The 18,964-nt window shown below is 39.7% G+C and overlaps 1 protein-coding gene across 1 annotated transcript; it reads left to right on the forward strand.

Annotated features, from left to right (window-relative positions):
- Nucleotides 1-2,284: 2,284 nt before the first annotated feature.
- Nucleotides 2,285-16,426, forward strand: CHCHD7 (coiled-coil-helix-coiled-coil-helix domain containing 7). The gene is made up of 3 exons (XM_026841538.1): nucleotides 2,285-2,506; nucleotides 3,062-3,160; nucleotides 3,957-16,426. Exons 1-3 carry the CDS (start codon nucleotides 2,453-2,455, stop codon nucleotides 4,056-4,058), a joined length of 255 nt encoding a protein of 84 aa, XP_026697339.1. The 5' UTR covers nucleotides 2,285-2,452; the 3' UTR covers nucleotides 4,059-16,426.
- The last annotated feature ends 2,538 nt before the right edge of the window (nucleotides 16,427-18,964 follow it).

An 18,964-nucleotide genomic window follows, 5' to 3' on the forward strand; every position in this document is an offset into this window, starting at 1 on the left:
CGGGAGGCTGGGGCGGGCAGGGCATCCCCCCCCGAGCCGAGCGCCCGGGCCCGCCGGCTGCCTCCTCCCGCACCCCGCTCGTCCCGCTGATAAAAAGCGCAGGTTTTTTATACGGCCTGCACTCTAGGGTTTAAGGTTTAATAAGCTGGTCCGTAGTGCAGCGTAATTAGCGATTTTCTATGCATGTGTGCGTTTAAAAAAACCAAACGCTTTGCAATGGGAGGCAGCCTGTGGAAAAATATCCTCGTGGTTTATGAACTGAAAAAGCCCTAGGGTTAAAGAGTGCTAGCAACAAATGTATTTCTCTGTGGTACAGTTTACAACTGTTAATGTGTTAAAGCGTAATTAAGAGCTGCGGAATAGACAAGCCTTTGGTTGTGGTTGGGCTCAGACCTGTAATCTGAAAGCAGGAAGGGAAGCCTGTGCGTGTGCAGAAAATGGGGAGGGGAAAGCTCGCTTCCTGCCCAACCGCTCATTCAGTCACACAGCAGCATTTCGGTGTGACCTGCCTGCCCTTCTGGCTGATAGGGTTTCAAATCCTGAAGTGCTTCGCAGGGGGGGAGCATGTGCAGGAGCTACCAGACCTTTTCCGTAGTACTGAGCGTCTTTCAGAATTTGCCTACTCCGAACTAAGCAGCTTCATGAGAACCTGAACTGCCTGTTCATTAAGTAGGTATTTAATACATTGTGTGCATTGTTCTTAAACTGGGCACGGTTGCAGACTCTAGTAGTGTAATCAAACTGAAAATGTTAATTGCAGTTTGTGTAATGAACACTGATGACACATCCTACAACTCATGAAAGCTTTTTAGAGAGTAAAGCTGAAGTCAGTCTAATAGTGTATACCTCGAGGCATGTCTGCTCAGGTGGTACTTACACCTCTATTATCAATGAAACACAGTTATAACACAGACACAAACAAACCTCCAAAAAACATTGTGTCTGTGGTACTGACTTAGATAAGGCATTGTGATATGCTGCTTTTGGTTTTTTTTTTTCTTTCCTCTCCCTCCTTCCTTGGAGGTCTGGGATGATGCTGTGTGTTCTACACGCTTGTGTTTCCATTTGAGTTGGAAGTGCCTGATCAGAAATCCTCTTGCACCCAGAAAAAACCCAAACGTTTGCCTAGCTTGTAAAGTTAACTTAAGGACTTTCTCAAACGAAAGAGTAAGGGTTTCCTGATGTTGTTCTTTAAAAGGCCTGTTTGCAGTATACGATCATGTTGAATGCAAAAATTACTCCAAGGGCTGGCGGAGTACACTTGCACAGGATGTAAAATCTAAGACTTATTCAGCTGCAATAGCTTACTCTTACCCAAAGAAGAACCTTTATCTAAAACATTGTTTTCTGTTTGTGAGCTGCTAAGAGAGGAGGATTTGATTTTTGTTTAATGATATCAAGCAAAACTGGCTTTTTACTGTAAACTTGCAGTTATCAATCTCTAATGTGAACAGAAGCAGATTTAAGTTTAGAATTAGTGGCAGTTTTTTTAGGGGAAAAAAAACCCAACCAACCAACAAGATCAAGCAAGGATGTTCTTTCACATCTTTCCCTCTCTTCATCAGCTGTACTTTAATTTGCTGCACAGAGTTCTCTTCCTCAGTCCTGTGTTTCTGCTTGCATGGGCTCAAACAGTCATCTGGTCAATATTAATTTATTTTTGGTTAGATTTAGTATTTATTTAGAACAAATACCTGCATGGCCATGTGTGTGCCAGAGGCAATATATGGGAAGTTGTAAAGAGAATGAGGGTCTGCTCTTCATCTTGATGTCATCATCTTGGATCAGTGGAGATTCTTGGCACTGAACTCTGTGTCTCTCAAGTTTGCAGTTCCTAGAGTCGGTGTCAGACTAAATTGGTGAAAAATGGGATTCAAGCTGTCATATACAGTGTAAGGGGGTCTGGTCTGTCCTGGCAGTGAAACCATTTCTTTGGTTAAATACCTGATAGAGCAACACAGGAGATGTTTGGGCACTTGTTACACCTGTGAAAGCTCAGTGAAGATACAGATGTTATCCAGCTAAGGAGTAGGCACAAGTCTGGAAAAGTTTACTTCTACGCTGCTCCCTCACACTATTAAGTGTCTACGGTTCGTTGGCTGTGAACAGCTTCTGTGGAGCTGTTTCTCCTAGACATGGGCACTTCCTCAGCAATACGACAGGCTGGTATGAGAGTGTCTGCAGTGGCTCCACTCTCTGCAGGACTTTATCATGGAGTAAGCAGTCTCAGTGACAGGCTAAACTTGCCTGAGTAGTTGTGCTTTTGAAGTAACATTTTGCAAAAGTTTTGTGCTGGTGTGTTGGGGTTTTTTTAAGACAGCCAAACTCTGTGTGTTGTTGGAAGACCTTTATTACATGCTGAAGTTCAGACTTAGTCCTGAGTTACTATTCAAAGTAAATACTTAACCTGTTTCTTTTCTGTTTCTAGCCAAGGTATGAGTGTCTGTCTAGAATGTCCAGGTGCGCACAGCAGCTTAGAGACCATGATACAAATCCATGTGTAGCGGTAAGATGATTGATCTGTTCATATATTTCAGTGTTGATTAATGCTATTTCTAGAGGATTTGTTTTATTGGATAGCATTCTTGCATTGGCATTTTGCATTAAAAGTTTCTTAAAGAGTCTGAAGATGAGAAAAGTTGAAAATCATCCATTATAGTAAACATGGAATAGTGAGTAATTCCTCATAAATAGGAGTAATTCAACTGAGAGCAATCTTCAGTTTTCTGTCCTTAAAACCAGAGCCTGAAATCCTGGTTAGACAAGCTTGGTTGATGCTTAAAAGTGTTTTTTGTGGGTTATAACAAGCATCTTTGTAAACAATTATTCTGTGAACTCTATCCTTCCTATTTGAAGAGTACAAATGTCTGTTATCTCTAAATGAAGTCACTGCTTGGAATTACTGATTATCCTTTGTGATAGATGTTCCTCTGCTCTCTTTGGTAGTATTCTTTCATGTGAGAAGCTGCCTCTTATCTTCATAGATATTCTGGGACTTGCTAGAATTTTTAGATGCTGAGTACAGTGTCCTCCCTCAGCTTTGAATTATGTTTTCACAAAGGAAACAGATGCCTCTAGAAGATGTATGGATGACAACAATTATAACAAGGATATGTGTACTGCTTATTTTTTGAAGTACAAAAGCTGCAGAAAATTTTGGGTAAGCACAGTAGATTTTCTAAATTTTACTCCATGCTTTGCTTTAAGTACACTACTTCTGACATGCTGCTTTCTGAACTCTTCAGACTTCTGACTGCTACTGTTTTTGCAGTGACTTACAGGTCTAGGTAGTCTCGGTATGTGTTGCTGGAAGACTTAAGCAGATGCACTTCAAAGTACTTCACTTGGTTTTCCTAAGCTTACCCTCTTAGATTGTGAGTCAGTGTTCTGGCAGTACCCGATATGTTTCCCTCTGAATTTGAGTCAGCTATTTTTAGTAATAAGTTCTGTTTTAAACAGATATAATGCAAAAAGTCTGAGGTAAGGTTTGTCCATTGGTTTGGGTCATGTTTAACCTAAAATAAAGCTTAGGAAGAGTTCATTCATATTTGGTGGTGTCTGTATTTTTCTCTCTTGTGGTAGAGAAGTATCATGAGGAACTACATGTAGTTAAACTGTTCTCTGCTATTTGCTTTTCTTTTGCTGTAGTAGTAAAGAGTCTTTTAGCTTAGCTTTTAAATACTTGCACAAACCACCAGAAAACTATTTACAGACAATGGCACATTAGTCTGACATAGTGTAATGGGAATACTGTAACTTCACTGTCTTCTGAAGCAGCAAGGTAAACTATCAGATATCTTCAATTAAATACTGGTACATTTAGTTATCAGCTAATCAGACTTAGAGTATCTGGCTCTTGATATATAAAAGGCACTTCTATTAAATCTTATTCAGAGCTTAGAGGTAGAGAGTTCTGAGAAATCTGTGTTCTCATGGTCACTTTCTTCTATTTTCAGCATGACATTATGATGCAAAGGAAGAGAAATGGTGTGAAACCAGAGATGCCCTCAGCAGAAGAGAGAAAGAAAATTTTGGAAACAATGGGGAAGCCCTACTGACTAGAAACTTGCACGGATTGACTGTTTTCATGACTTATCAGCAACAAGTTGCCCTTTTATGAACTGGACTTTACAGCTACCATATCTTGGATTAAAATAAGCTCTTAAATTTTGAAATGTGTGAACTTTCTAGGATAGAACTTCTTGGTTTTACTCATACTCCCTGTCATGGGAACTAGGCCTATCACTGGAAGACACGGGTATCAACAGAACTTATGTCTAGACACTTTGGAAGTAGAAACTAATTTGCTGTGAAATGCTAAATATAAAGTGACTGGGACTCACAAAAGGCCTGTTTAAAAAGAGGGGGCTGGTGAGTGTTGCAGTGTAGTTCCAGGGATGGAGCAGGTTGAGAGACTGGTACGTGCACCGTGTTTCTTGCATCCAGCTATTCTGCCTAATAGTATGGATTTACCACATGTGATCTTATCACTGTGTTCATGTGAGTTGTATTCTGTGTCCCTGGTTTAAATAAGACTGTTCATGAACTAAAATTCCAAATCCAACAAGCTTGTCGTTAGGTCTGCCACTGCACTTGTTGGTGACAGCAGAAGCTTGTGATAAATCAGATCCCAAGCCTTGCTTGTTACAAGGTTAGAGAGGCTGACTGACTCCTCAGGTCTGAACTGAATAGTACCTTCTGTGGATAGTAAATAGATACTTTACTGGCAGGGAGGTGGAGGGGGGGAACTTGTAGGCATGTAAACATATACTCTGAGTGACATGGCAGGTTTAACTATAGTATGTCTATCTAAGACTCTGGACAGCTGAAGCCCTGGGTTTGGAAATGCTTACTCATATGAGACTACAAAGCTTGGTTTGAACAGGTACTCTGATCTTAAGTAAGACTGATTCCTTAACTAAACTGAACAACTAATAAGTGTAAATGGGTTGCTGTCTAGTGGAAACACTGTTTTGTTATCTCCTGGACCTTCTGGTGTCCTGGTTTAAAAGCTTGCACCCTGTGGTAAAAGAGAAAAACCACTGTCATGAGCTCAAGTTCCATGTGAAATCCTTTAGGACTTACTGCGATCAAGCTGGCAGAACTCTGGCTGACCTCATGGAGGATGGTGTAAAAGTGTTGTCTCTATTTAGACTGTTTTGGAAAGACTTCATGGCTTCCTGTTTCTCCTTCTGTCTGGCTTGTCTTGTTTCTTTCCACTGGAGGCCTATTTCTATGCTTAGTGGGATTTTTATGCTGTTTCCAGCTTCCCCCTTGTTATTTGACCTGACTGGTAACTAAGGGAGATCTGTTTTTCCTCTTCTTTGTCTATTCTTCTTATACATCTGAGTTTTGAAATGGATTGATCATACCCCTTTTTGTTACTCAAATGAGTGTGTAACTCTATGCCTTTTGAGTATGCAGTTCTCTGAGCATAGCTGTGCAGCCTCCAAGCCATATGACAAGTTTTCTAGTCGGTTTTGGCAAGGGAAGTAGACTTTCTTCAATCAAGATGATCAGATTCTTTATTTTAAATTACTTTCTCTGCACTTACAGTTCAAACTTTGCTGACTGTTTTTTGTTGTGGAACAGAGAAGAACCTTTCATGATAGATTCAAAAGTGCTTCCTTGTCCACCACTACCTTGTCACCTTCTTCCAATGCCCTCTTACATACCAGTCTTTGCCTTTTTACCCATTTGGCACTAATTCTTTTTTACTGATTTGAGCATTTGGTCTGTTCTGACTCCAACTTTTTTTTTTCCTAGTAGCTTTGTTCTGTCTCTGATCTAATGATGTAGTTCTGCAATGACTTTCTAACGGGAAGCTCTTCTTGAAGGTACTGTGTTGTGTTCTTCCTCTCTTAGTGAGAGGAGAACTCCTTGCTTTCATTAGTCTTAGCTGTAATGTTTCATTGGCCATGCCTCTGTTTGATCTTCCTGTTCTTCTGCAGTTTTGGGGGAGCTGATTGTCCCCTTTTCCTTAGGGCTGTGTCTTGACTCTTGTTTTTGTTGCCTTGCTTGTCTAAGGGCATCTTCTCCCACTTGACACAGATTTGTCGTTTGGCACCTCTGCTGTAATTTGGGCATGTTCTTTGCTCCTATGGTTTTAGCTACTATTCTAGTACTTGCTGTTTTCCTGTTGCTGTGCTCTTATGTTCTGGGCTTACATTAAAATCTACTGTATGTTTTAGTTCTATGCAAGAAAAAGAATATTCTGTCGATGTGATTATGCTGATTCTTCTTTGCGTAAGCTCAGGTTCCTTAAAGTCATCTCATTTATCCTACATTTTCCTTTCAATTTTTCTTTGTGTGGAAATGGCCTTTCTTTTAGGTTAATTGTTGCATTTACAGGGTTTTTTCTGCCAATATTTACTTGGAAAGTTTCCACTGGTTTTGTTTTCTTGTAAAGGATGTCTGACTTATCTTTAGACTTCAATAGGTACCCTGTACTGCTTTGTAGAATGTTTGCAAAGAACTAGTACTGGACTTCAGGAAGTCCAAAAAGGAGATGCGTTCCCTGCTTTCAAGTATCAGTGCAAGAATGTGGGATCACAGGACAGGCTAAGGCACATGTAATGCAAGAACAGTATTCATTCTAATATTAGACTTCCTGATCATCAGTGGACACACATGGTAAGCTCCCTGTGGCTGTTACAACAAAGTTTCATTTAGTGAAGAATTGAGGGCACTTTGAGCAGTGACCTTGTAGACTTACTTTGGGTAATCCGCCATCCATTGTAGGGAATGCCATTTATTCACTTATTTCCATTGCATATGCCTTAGTTACTGTTAAATAACACAACGTCACAAAAAATCTGGGAAATCAAGAAGTTTTATTTCTCATGTCCTAATGCCTCTCGAGTAATCCATTAAGTCTGGGTTTTCATCATTTTTCCCCCTCATTGCTGTTCTTGCTTTCACTACTGAAGCTCAAAAGTGGTAAGTTATGATAGCTAAAACATAGGCTCTTATGTATGAAATGATTGAGGTTTTTTTTCCATTAATTTTTGTCGTGTGATTAACTGTCTTTGGTTGTGAGCCAAAGATAATGGTCTTTTCCTCATACCTGAGAGCTTATATTCCACACTTCACTGAAACACTGAGGTAAGCTGTAGCCTGCCAGTCTTACTAGGCACGAATAAACTGGCCTGAATTCTTCATTTTGCTAAAGCACTCTTGTGTACCAGCCCAGAACACATAACATGGTGGACCGATATAATTAATTCAGAAGCAGTGAAAAGACCTGTGGGCTTGTTTTTTGTTTAATAGGTGTAATTATTTTCCCTGTGGTACAAGGACCAAATCTGGATAGGGGTGTTAAATTTTATTTTTTTTTTTTTATTCAACAGCTGGATGGTGCTGTTGCACAACAGTCTATGAAAACAGAATCACTCCACCCACTACTGGCTCTTTCAAGTTTTTTTAGCCTCTTCCCACAGAGAGTAGAATTCATGCAGAAGAAGGGGAAGATCGGTGCTGTCTCTACATTATAAACAGAAGAAGACAGGAGTCTAAATCACTGCTGGAAAATAGGAGGTTTCTGTGCAGCCTAAGAGACTTTGGAATATGGTCCTTGAAAGACCATTTTTTTTACTGTGGTCATTTGATTGCAGCTGAGCACCAGCTACAGTCTCTCTGCTGGGCCCAGGTCCATGTCCAGACTCCCGTCTACACATTTTACCGTCTTACCTTTCCCATTACCTTACAGTGCAGGGCCTTTAGCTCTGGAAATTTGCTGATGTAACTGGGATGAGTCTGTCCTCTTGAAGGTGTTCGAAGTAATCTAGCTCTAGAGTCCTGAAGACTTGATGTTTAATAGCTGAAGCTTTGAAAAGTGGGGAGTTGCATGTGCTGCAGCTCTGAGTCTATTTCATGGGTTTCTAATAAAACCTTCGCAGTCATGTGTGACCAAGGGTATGCATATAGGGGAGGTTTCCCTAAAAATCCTGCAGAACAGATTTACTCTGTTGTAATGCCTTTGGAGGCAGCCCTGCATCTGTAGTCAGTCTTCCAAAATAGCTATGAAAAAGTAATCGCAGTATGTAAAAAGTTTGGAAAAAATAGTACACTTACTGCAGGTTTTTATTCTCTTGCTAGAATTTGAGGTAACTGGAGGAAATAGTTCAGTAAGTATTAAAGTAGTAAAAAGTAAATCAAGCCTACTACTACAGAGGATTTTTATTTTTGTTGCAGCCTATTTGATAGGAAAAATGTTGGGAGTATTTATAAAGACTAAATGCAGTAAGTCAGTAAAATCTTAGTATGTTTTTTAAACATTTGATGGGATGTATATGGAAATAAGACTCATCAGATTTTGAGTAATTTATCTCCATCCTCCTATCTCAAAATCCTTTTCTCAGTAGTTTCAGTTTTAAGGCCTTCAATGTAACAGTCCTTAAGTCACAGAATTGCTTCCCTTTTGACAACTGAGCTACTAAACTGAGTGCAGCTAACTTGAAATTCCTTTGCAATTTCCCTGTCTCTCCCTTCAGCATCCCTTTCAATAAGCTTAGCCTCTTGTTTTCCTCACACTGATGTTATTTTCTGCCCTGTGGACACCATTTTCCTATTACATTACTTTAAATTTTTTTTTTACTCCTGTACATTACTGTTTCATCTCCTGATTTCTGTATTACCTTGTTGCTTTTATCAATTACATTGCTTTCCATTCTGTCTTGCAACTTTGTGATCACCGTCCATGCCTGAGGTTCAGAGTTCATCTTGGAGGTTTCATTCTACAGCTTTATCCTACCTAATTGGCTTTCATGTACTCATCTCTTTCACAGCTAATAGCCATTAGCTCTGTCTGAAATACGTTCCTGCTTATATATGCATTATACAACTGACTTTTTTTCCCCCCCAAGTGTCTTGTTCTTTACAAGGCTTATCTTCCTCTTCAACCTAGAAATCTTCTTCTGTAGCTAATTCCCTGTGATTTAAAAAAAAAAAAGGGCTAATTAAGTATATATATAAAATGCTAATGAGGTAGCTAGTGAAAAAAATCTCCCTTATTTTTTAAATTGTGGTAGCCCTTTCTCAAAAAAGCTTTCCAGGTTCATTGTATGGTGGTGCATCATGTTTAATTCAGCCTGTCAGGTCCTTGAGCAGCAACCTGCCACTTCTTATTAGTCTGTAGAATGCTGTACACAGCTGTGGCACTGGAGAAACAGTAAAAATAATACTGAAATTGGTTAGTCTGAGAGCTATGACAGATTTTCATGTCTTTCTGATATTGAAGGAACATGGCAGATGGCCTAATTATTATTAGCAGTTCCTTCCCTAGGAAATCTCTTCTGAGGAGAGACATGAGGCCCATTTAGTATGAAACACTCCCACACACAGCATCAGGAGAAATTCCTTAATTATATAATATCTAACAAAATCAGACAAGTTGGGTGGCATGGCTCTTCCATCAATAGGACTGAAGTTTCTTTTGGTTTTTTTTTTTTTAAAAGCTGATAAAGTCTTCATGGTCAAGCTAGGCATGAATCTATTTTTGTCTGAGAGCATTATTTTAAAAAAACAATTTTGAAAATCATTTTCTATATCTAGGCTTTTTTCTCTTTTTGCTTAGTAAAGTGTGATATTAGCCTTAACTTCTAGGTCCTTTATACCCCAAAGGTTTACTAATATTCACAGCCTCTCTATTTCAGGGGCTGCATGTTTTTTTTTCAGCATTCAATGTGAGCAGATTCTGCCTAGAGCCCCAACCCTAATCTATTTAAATCTATATGGAGCTATTCCACAACCTGCTATTGTTGTTTGGGTTTTCTTTAAATTCAAACATTAATTGCGGGTGAATTTTTTTTGCATTGCACTATTCTTCCAACCATTCTTCCAACCATTACTCTCTCTTCTAAGTCCCACTACCCCTGGGCTACCTCTTTACCCATTTACATAAACAGCTATGCATTGCACAAACTTCCCGATACTTAAGTGACTTCAGCAGAACACAGACTTGAAACAAAAATGAAAATTGCTCAATCTCTGATTTTTAATGTTTTCAGACAGTTTCAAAACGATCTTGCCTCTTTGGTATTTCTTCTGGGTCATATTAGTGGATAGAAGCTATGAGCCACTTTTTGAAGCTACTGTGTAACAAACATTTTCTGTTAATGCCAAACTCTTATTTTACAGAGAAAACACTTTTACCCTGTTATGGTAAACATTGCCACAATTATTACCTCTGATTTTAGCTTTTTCTTTGTACTACATATTTTGTTCTCGTTGTCTTGTAACATCCTCAGTGGAACAGAAATGCATGTGTCTTGGACTACCAGTTCTTTATGTGTATCTCTCACTGCTCAGGTTTTTTTTACACCTTCTCCAATATACTTTTGGTTTTTACTAAAGGTTTTTAAATTCAGCCTTTGCTTTTGGGAAGACACTGTTAAATCCCTGTATTTCAGCACCTTAACTATGCCATGTTTGTTTTGTGTTTTTTAACACTTCATGTGACTCTTCCCTAGCATAAAAATGGTTCATTGCCCTGTAAAATTAGTCAATCTCAGTCACTGCAAAACACAATTTCATGTGTGCTATGGATCAATAGATTCAAAATGGAAAGTAGAAAAATCAACAAATTTTTAAAAAAGAACCCTCTTTTTAAACTTACTGTTACTGGAAGGGATAAAAATAAAAGATCTAACTGCTTTTCAGTAAAAGCAGTTGAATATAAATGTTGGATGATGCCAAAAATATCTGCAGACTATACAGTTTGGAAACTATGGGTTGGGTCAGATTTTTGTTGTCTATGCGTACAACAAAATTGAACTAGTATTTGTCAAAAATCAGCATTCTGTGTATAGATAATGCTGCACTGTGTTATTTCAATGGGTTAAAAACTGCACTTCAGAGTTCTGATATGGAAAACAACTGTAAGATGAATAAGAAGATGTAATGACAAGAAAGATTATGCTCAAGATAGAAAAGAGGTACTCACTGAATGTACTAAAAGCAATTCACAGCTCTAAGAAAGTTAGACTAATACAAATAAGGGGCATGAGCTCAAGCTTTAAAATGTAAGTATGTGAAGAATCTAAACATTTTTCATTGCAATTGTTTTGTCAAAAAGGATTTTGCAATGCTTTTGCAGAAATAGCCTGCTGGTAATATTTTTTTTTTTATTGTGCCACATGTGAATCTCAATTTTTCTTGCCTTGAAACATGTGGACCCCTGAGCAGTCTTTGGCTCTGGACTTGCATGCAGCTGTTGAAGTGATCAGTGAATGTGGCTGCATGTGAAAAGTAGGGTGACAGGAGTTTTGTGGCATTTTCTCCTGATTTTTCTAACAGTAGAATTGAATGAAGTTGCTGCACTGGAATATGTTAGCAATACAGTGCTTGCTTCAATATGTAAGTAACAAAAGGATGGAATGAAGATAAGGAACAGATTTTAAAGTAGGGTCTGTGCTATGAATTGTCATGTCCTGTAGTATCAGTCTTCAGGGCTTTGGCTCTAGGTTTCCTAGGGGTGAACGGATTCAATCAGACATTACTGATGGTCTAAGAAATGCTGTGTTTTAGCAGTCTTCTGCTTGACAGATAAACAAAGGCAGTCTGTTAAATATTTAAGTTAAATATGATAGTTTAAGATCCTGGGCTGGTCCTATACAGGATGGAAGAATCACTGACTCTCAAAATGTAGATCCCTAAGGGCCTGCTCACCTGTTGGCTGTCTCCATGTGCAGACATGTAAAGCTTGTGGGTGCCAAACACTCTGACATCAGAAGTCCCTGGTGCTTCATGTTCTGCTTTTGACTTTGCTGCTAGCAGTGCTGATGGACTGGGTGTCTCTCCCCACCGTGGCACTGCAGCAATTTATGGAATACCCATTTCACCTCATCAGCCCTGCAGAGTGATTGTAAAGTGTGCTAGTGTGTGGGTGAGCAGAAGGAAATATTTTTTTTTCTTGCAATGTGTTACTTGACAGTCATATTTTGTGATGCCCTTCAGCAACTGTCATTCCAAGTCCCTTGTTCCTGTTCTCCATCTAGTGCCTCTTTGTGATCCCCACTGTCAGTGCTGGTTCAGGGCTCTAGCCTGGACAACATAGCTGCAAAATAGAGAAGGGAAAATGGGGGAGAAGGGAAGACTGCTTCTTTTCAGCCCAGCTGGACCCCTGAGCACCTCACTATGCAGCTGCAGCCACACTTTGCCCCTGGGCTGGAAGGGACAATGTAGAGTGTCTGAGTGAGCAGCAAAAGACAGGGAGCAAACGCTGAAGCCACAGCTGCTGTCACAGGTCACGCAAGGCTTTCTGTGCCTGAAAAAGGGGCTTAGGTATCCAATGCTGTGAGTACACGGGCTGTGGTTCTCGAGGTGGCAGGCAGATAAAACCTAGAAGGAGCCACGATTTCCTAGCATCTCCAGCTGGGCAGTGTAAATAGTCATCTTGACAATGTGCCAGTCTTTTTAGTCCTAGATGTGATTGAACTGCAATCAAGTGCTGCAGGCACACACAGATGAGTAGGGAAGCACTGAACAGGCTCAGTGGTAGGTTTTACCTACCTGTGTGTGAAAAGCTGTTCTCAGGCTTCTGCCCTCTAAATTTTAATGTTCAAAACCCTGAGAATCAATTATGTTAATAAATACTTTAACACCTCAGCACTTTTAGGGTTGCCGTGGGACAAGAAGAGTTCACAAAATGCTTTCATTTTCTGTGGTGTAGAAAAATTGCCAGCCAGGAGTTGGCAGAGAGCATCAGTATCTCTCTTGGTCTCTTCCAGTTGGCAGCTGCAGAAGATCAGCCTGCTGGAAAAGCTGCTGTAAAGCTGGATGTTTGCAAACAGCCAGCTGCTCCTTGTGTCAGGGAAATGTCAATCTCAGTTTGACCCAAATAGGTACAGGTCTGCCTGATTTCGTACTGCTCTGGAAATACGGACTGATCATTTCTGAATGTGCTGGTGAGGTCACTTGTTGCTGATTATTGCTACCAGTTGGCCTCTGTATAGAAGCGAGGAGTTGACACCTTTTAAAACCAGAACAACTTGATAATTTAAAAGGTTAATGGATTCATTTATGGCTTTGTTTGCATCCCCTATCAGGTCTAGAGTTGCTGTTCACTTGTAGAGAATGATTTTATGTGCAAGTTTTTCCTCATAATTTATTTCCATTTCAGCTTTTGACATTGCTAGATTCTGCACCAACCCAAGAGAAATAACATTTTCTGTTCACTAAGGGATTAATACTTTCGATGAGACGTTTCTGACACAGGAGGTTCACAGATGTTCTTGCACAAGCCTTTAAAAGGACATTTGACATGTGGTGTTGCAAGAACATATTCAGCAAATTTTAGGTAAGCAAAATGACTTAATAAAACACTTTTCATCGAACCAGTTGGAGACAAATCAAGTACTTTGCCAAGAAATTTATTTTTATTAGTGCAGTATAATTTGGTGCTTACTAAGCTATCTGGGTCATGCAGTGTTTTGGAGGGGAAGGAGCAGGGTTGGTGGCATTGGGAGGTTTCCCGCTGAAAGAGGGCGGCTCTGCTGGGGGCACAGCAGCTGCCCTTACTGCAGAGCTGCTCCTCCTCCGGGTTTTTAAAGAAGGGATCGATACTGTGCTACACAACCCATCCCTGAAACTTGAAGGAAAAAAAAAATCGTAATTTGAAACAAAAGCCAAAGAAAGGTGAGCTATTTCATACGTCTGCTTCACTGCCTTCCATTTCAGCAGCGGTAAAAAAAACCTGAGAGGGGCTGGAGTAGGAAGTTGTAACACCACCAGAAAGCGTTCTAGGACTCTGCTTCCTGTCTCACAGTAATTTCAGGGTTTTCTAACAAGGGGAACCATTCACTGTGTTAAATTCACACGCATAAACCCTTTTGTGGGTAGTGAATGCTTTGGCATATGCGAAGTTCTTCTTTCAAAAGCCCATATTCAATACAGATTTCAACACTTCTGGACAGGAAGTCATCTCTGTATCCCCAAAGACTGAGAACCATGAAAGTTACGTGCTTTTTATAGTTAAGTGTGACTTCTCCAAAGAGGAATGATTGCACCATGAGGAAGGATTCCACACCCCCCCCCCCCCCCCCCCCCCCCCCCGAAATTGCCTGCTCATATCACTTTCAGTAGATAAAGATGGGGGGGCGGGATTCAGGATACCCTGTATCTTCACAGTGGGTCTTGGATGAGACATTACAGATCACATGCTTTTGATTTTTGTCCCACACAGAGCCTGTCAGGCAGCTCATAGATAACATTGACTTCCACAGCATTTATCCAAATGACCTTAAAATGAGTTAATGAGGAAAAAAAAAAAAGTTATAGCCTTCCCTTCACCACATTAACCCCCTGAAGAGTTGCATAAAGATCAGATTTGAGAGATAGGAAGAAGACTTTGTTTATATTCCCCTTATTTACATTACAGCAGTTGTTTAATATGTCCTGCTGTTTCTGGGTAGGTAGCACTTTCTGAGTGTGAAACGCAGCTTACTAGACTGCCAGAATGACAGTTTCACACTGCATTATGAAGGCAGATCCTTAGCATGGCTTTTCTTAGAGTAAGGCATCTACAAGTCTTTTGTTTCATGGCCCATGATCCCACTTTAACCTATCACTTCTACCTTCATTACCCAGCATATGCTGACTATTCTGACTACTCTGACTACTTTTGTCAGGTAGGATTTAATAAGTCTTTCTTGATGTTATGTGAAATAATCAGGCAAACCATTATTAGATGTCACTACTTCAGCCACTGGACTAAGTTTTGTTAGCAAAGTGAGATAGAAAGTAATTTTATTTTGTAGTAGCATTTCATTGTGAGGGTATCTGTTTGCCAAGTTAATTTTTTTTTTTTTTAATATACATACTCTGTGGAGTGTGCCATCATTGCCTGATTTCTGAAGCTGAAACAATATTGGTTTTCTTCCTAGTCACATGTTTCTTGTTAAGAAGGAGTTTTGATTTGGTGCTTTTAAAATTAGAAGCATATTTTGATTCAATTTGATTATTTTTGAAGTTTAGCAACTCTGACAACAGAAAAAACTTCTAAAACCAACTACTTAAAAAAATCTGGACAAGTCAAAATAAATGAAACAATGCCAACTAGTTGTCCTTCAATAACCTCATTGTATTTTATCTTCTCTTTCTTCTAACAGTATTATCCACTAATATAACCCAATAAAGATATTTCAGTTACTGTGTCCATAAGCTAGTCCTTCCTGAGAAACATCCACATTCATACAATCTGAGCCAGCAACTTACATGCATATGAATGTTCATTAATTTCACTGGTAGATCTGAGAGAAACTGTTAGATTGTAAGGACTGAGCTGCAGCCTTGAATGTTTCTGGGTGGCTGGTAGCAAGTTTACTTCTGTGAGACAGATGAGAAACACTTAAGCTATCATACTAGTTACATTTAAGAAAATGCATTGCTTGTGCCAAGGCATTTAGATATTGTTCTTCCAAATGAACCTCAGAATGTCCTGAGTTGCTGTAAATGATAGCAGCCTTTTGAAATGTTCCCTTTTTGCTAAACAGAATCAGAGCTGTTGGAGATGCAAGTGTGATATCCTGCTTATCTGGGGGCATAGCAAACAGCATTGCTGAAGATTAGCTTCACCTATAAACATTGAAAGAAAGCGTCCAAAGCTCTGGCCACCCAGCAGAGTTAAAATGCATTCTGATTCAGTAAAGACAGCAGTAGGAAACCAAAGTAATTTTTTTCCATTTGTAAGAAGCCAAATCATGTAACTGGTATTTTTTTCCCCTCAGGTACTGGAAAAACCTAATTCCTGAGAGGGAAAAAAAAAAAAAAAAATTACATCTGCTAGTAGGTCTTTGTTTCTTATGTCTGCCCTGAATTTTACCCTGCTATCAAGGACAGCTAAGATGTTATTAACCAAGAGCAAAAAAAAAACCCCTTCCAAATTCTTCATACAGACCATATTCTACCAGCTGTGTTGAAATAAATGATGCAGGGAATGGCAGCTAATGGCACTTCTGAAAAGGACATCTCTAACCCTATTATGAACACTGGTAGTTTCCAGGTAAACCTATACCCATGGTTTCATTGTTCAAACTTCTAGGTCTCCTTCCCCTAAAAAGCAACCAACCATCAATACCCACAACAAAACCAGAGAAGAAACCAGCACACATCTTAAGTAAGTATTTACATGTCAGTGTTGACTGTATGTGTATAATCATGTGCATGAAGCAATCATATTCTAGCTCTCAAAACTAGAAGTGTATTTTCCCCCCTTTCTTTAAGATGTGTTTAAAATATTTGGATGTTAGCTAACTATCATTTGTGAGGATAGTTCAAGCAAGGGGAAACAGAACGGGGATAAAAAATTGAGAGTATTTGCAGGCTTGTTTTGGTATTTAATAATAGAACTATGGTTTTATATTAAAAAAAATTTACAATAAATCATCCCAAAGAGGGGTTTTATTGTCAATGTAAAATCTGGCTTTTTCAGACCTAGGCCATAGATACTTCACTCTTTCAAATATCTTTTAGAAGTTCATATGCACATGTAGTACCAAAGTTAGCAAATGTCAAAGACTGGAGTCTCAATCACTGATGATATGTTTAATTAGAGCACATGGATAGGGAACACTGCAGTCTTTGCCCTGTTTGTTGTAGACCTGTGGCATCCCCACAGGACTCTTGTATTCATAGACCTAGGCCCAAGCATTATGAGTTTCTTGTGAGGTTTTTCAGAATGGAAAGCTGTGATTTTAGGCAGTGTTTCTGCCCCTTGGGTGTGTCTCAGTCTATACTCATAGTATTGAAATGCCCAACCACTTGATACATCTCAGATCCTAACCTTTAACTTTTCACATCATACTCCTCATGGTTTTACACCTTCACTGAAGATCCTCAAGAACCTGCACCACATGCTAAATTCACAATTCCTCCTGTCTGTGGAAGTAGGGGCAAAAATGGAGAGAAGATATGGGAATATTTTGCCTCCCCTCATGCTCCCTTACAGAAACTGAGCTGATTTGGGAACCTGGAGCCTAGTTCTAGTCCAGTTTTCTTGTTCTGAGTTAGAGACAAAGTTTGCTTTTCCTTTGAGAATACAACTGTGTTCACTCCATTCACTCCCACCCTTGAAAGTAGCAACTGTTTTCAACCCAGGCTGTGTGGTCAGAGTGGTAGTGCAGTGGATTCTCCTTCCCCATGGAACCCACAGGTCAAATGTGATTGTTGAGACATATTTTGACTGCAGCCAAGGGTTTTAAAGCATTACAGTCTCTGAATTTGCTTTTCCTGCACTATGGGTTAATGAATAATCAACTGTGTAGATTTATCTTGCATTGTTGGTTGCAGGAGATGGAAAACAACTAATTATTACTGATTTTCCTTTTTTTTTAAAAAAAAAAAAAAAAAAAAAGTAGTATCTGAGATCAGTAAACAAACCAATGTGAGTTAAACAGTAGGGCTGAGCTGTCTAACAGCTCACCATTTCCAAATGGGAGACCCTGTTACCCTTACCCCATACCCTTGCCTAGGGACAGTCAACTTCAACTTTCTGCCAGTTCTCACACTTGCTGGATCCTTCACCAAGCTGATCAAATTTGCTACCCCAGGAGGTTAAAGGGAACAGCTTCTGTAGGGTTAATGACTGGACTTACATAATTTTACACATAAATAAAGTGATTGTGCAAGCACTGGGACAGGTGAGCTGCAGGCACCACACAGCATCTGCTCACAGATAACCATTTGTGACTGCTGCCCTTTGATTCAGTTATGAACATTTAGGCCAAGAGATCTGTGTAAGCCTGGGTTACCACCAACCAAAGTGATGAGTCAAGACTGCAACAGCTCATATCCTCTGTGGCTCACCAGAGAGACCACTAACACCAAAAGACTCCAAATGCATGACAGTGGGTTCAATTCCAACTTTCCCATCTAATTGTTTGACTTCTCAACAACAAAAGTCTGCAAAACAACACTAACAAACCAAGCTTTTGAGTATTTTTTCCTGTTTTCTGAAGCTGAATCCAGAACAACAGTTTGTGTAATGATGATGAACTGTTAAATAAAATTGTCTTTTTCCCTATTGACTTTGTAATAAAAATTGTAAACAATATTTTGCACATAAAGCTGCAGGCCTATGGGCTGTCACTCCCAGATGGCATCAATTAGTGGAGGAAGGTTTGTTGTGCTTCCTTTTCCCAGCCATCCACCCCTCCCTGGGTTTTGGATGTGCTAGCCTTGGACAGGGATGACTCAGCTGCTGGTGAATCACCTGCTGAAGTGCTAAAAGTGATAGCTTGGCTCCATTTCCTCAAGCAACAGGGAGCTGTCAAGGCAGACTAGCAAGAAAATTGTCTTCTGCAGCTGGGAGAATTTTCCTGCTTGCACATCCAGATTTGCTGCAATTAAGAGGCAGTTGCACAGATTCTACTGTGACTCCAACAATCCCTGTTGAGATCTTGCTTAATAAAAGCTGCCTTGTGCAACTGCCCGTTCACGATAGGACTTTTCACAGGCAGTACTGTGAAGCTTTCTTTAGTAGAAAACCAATCGGTGAATAGTTCACGTACAATGTAACTGGAGAAATACTGGTCAGGGATGTTTCACTGTTCTCCAGTTGGCAACATGGCAAGTAATGGAATATTCCCAACCAGAGAGATTGTTCCTGAAAAGAGATGAGATCTAGAAAAGCATTCTGAAATCTTGCTATTTCAAATTATTGTTTTCTGGATTGGTAATAGTAGAGAAGGACAGGAGGAAAACTAAAAACTACTTGTAAAACTTTGCCAGGCTCTACATCTCCATGGGACCACACATGTCCAACCAGCTGCTAGGGAAAACAACATGGAGAACCTATTGTCACTGTGTGGTGAGTCTAAATGTCCTTTACAAACCGAGGCTGTTTGAGATATAAAACAAGACTAGGTAAAAATTATTGTGGTAAACTAATGTGATCAATGTGCCTTTTGGACTATTTCTTTCAGTGTTGGTACCTTCTTCCCCTTAATAGTCAAAGAACAGTAGTGTA

Source organism: Athene cunicularia (assembly GCF_003259725.1).
Source record: "Athene cunicularia isolate RWA chromosome 2 unlocalized genomic scaffold, athCun1 chr2_part1, whole genome shotgun sequence".
NCBI classification, from domain to species: Eukaryota; Metazoa; Chordata; class Aves; order Strigiformes; family Strigidae; genus Athene; species Athene cunicularia.

What these genes read in the sequence shown, in the direction of transcription:
- CHCHD7 (XM_026841538.1), top strand. Translation starts at nt 2,453, where the DNA reads ATGTCCAGGTGCGCACAGCAGCTTAGAGACCATGATACAAATCCATGT. An exon ending in ATACAAATCCATGTGTAGCG is followed by an intron (nt 2,507 to 3,061) that starts GTAAGATGATTG and finishes GTTTTCACAAAG; the next exon opens with GAAACAGATGCCTCTAGAAG. An exon ending in AAAGCTGCAGAAAATTTTGG is followed by an intron (nt 3,161 to 3,956) that starts GTAAGCACAGTA and finishes TTCTATTTTCAG; the next exon opens with CATGACATTATGATGCAAAG.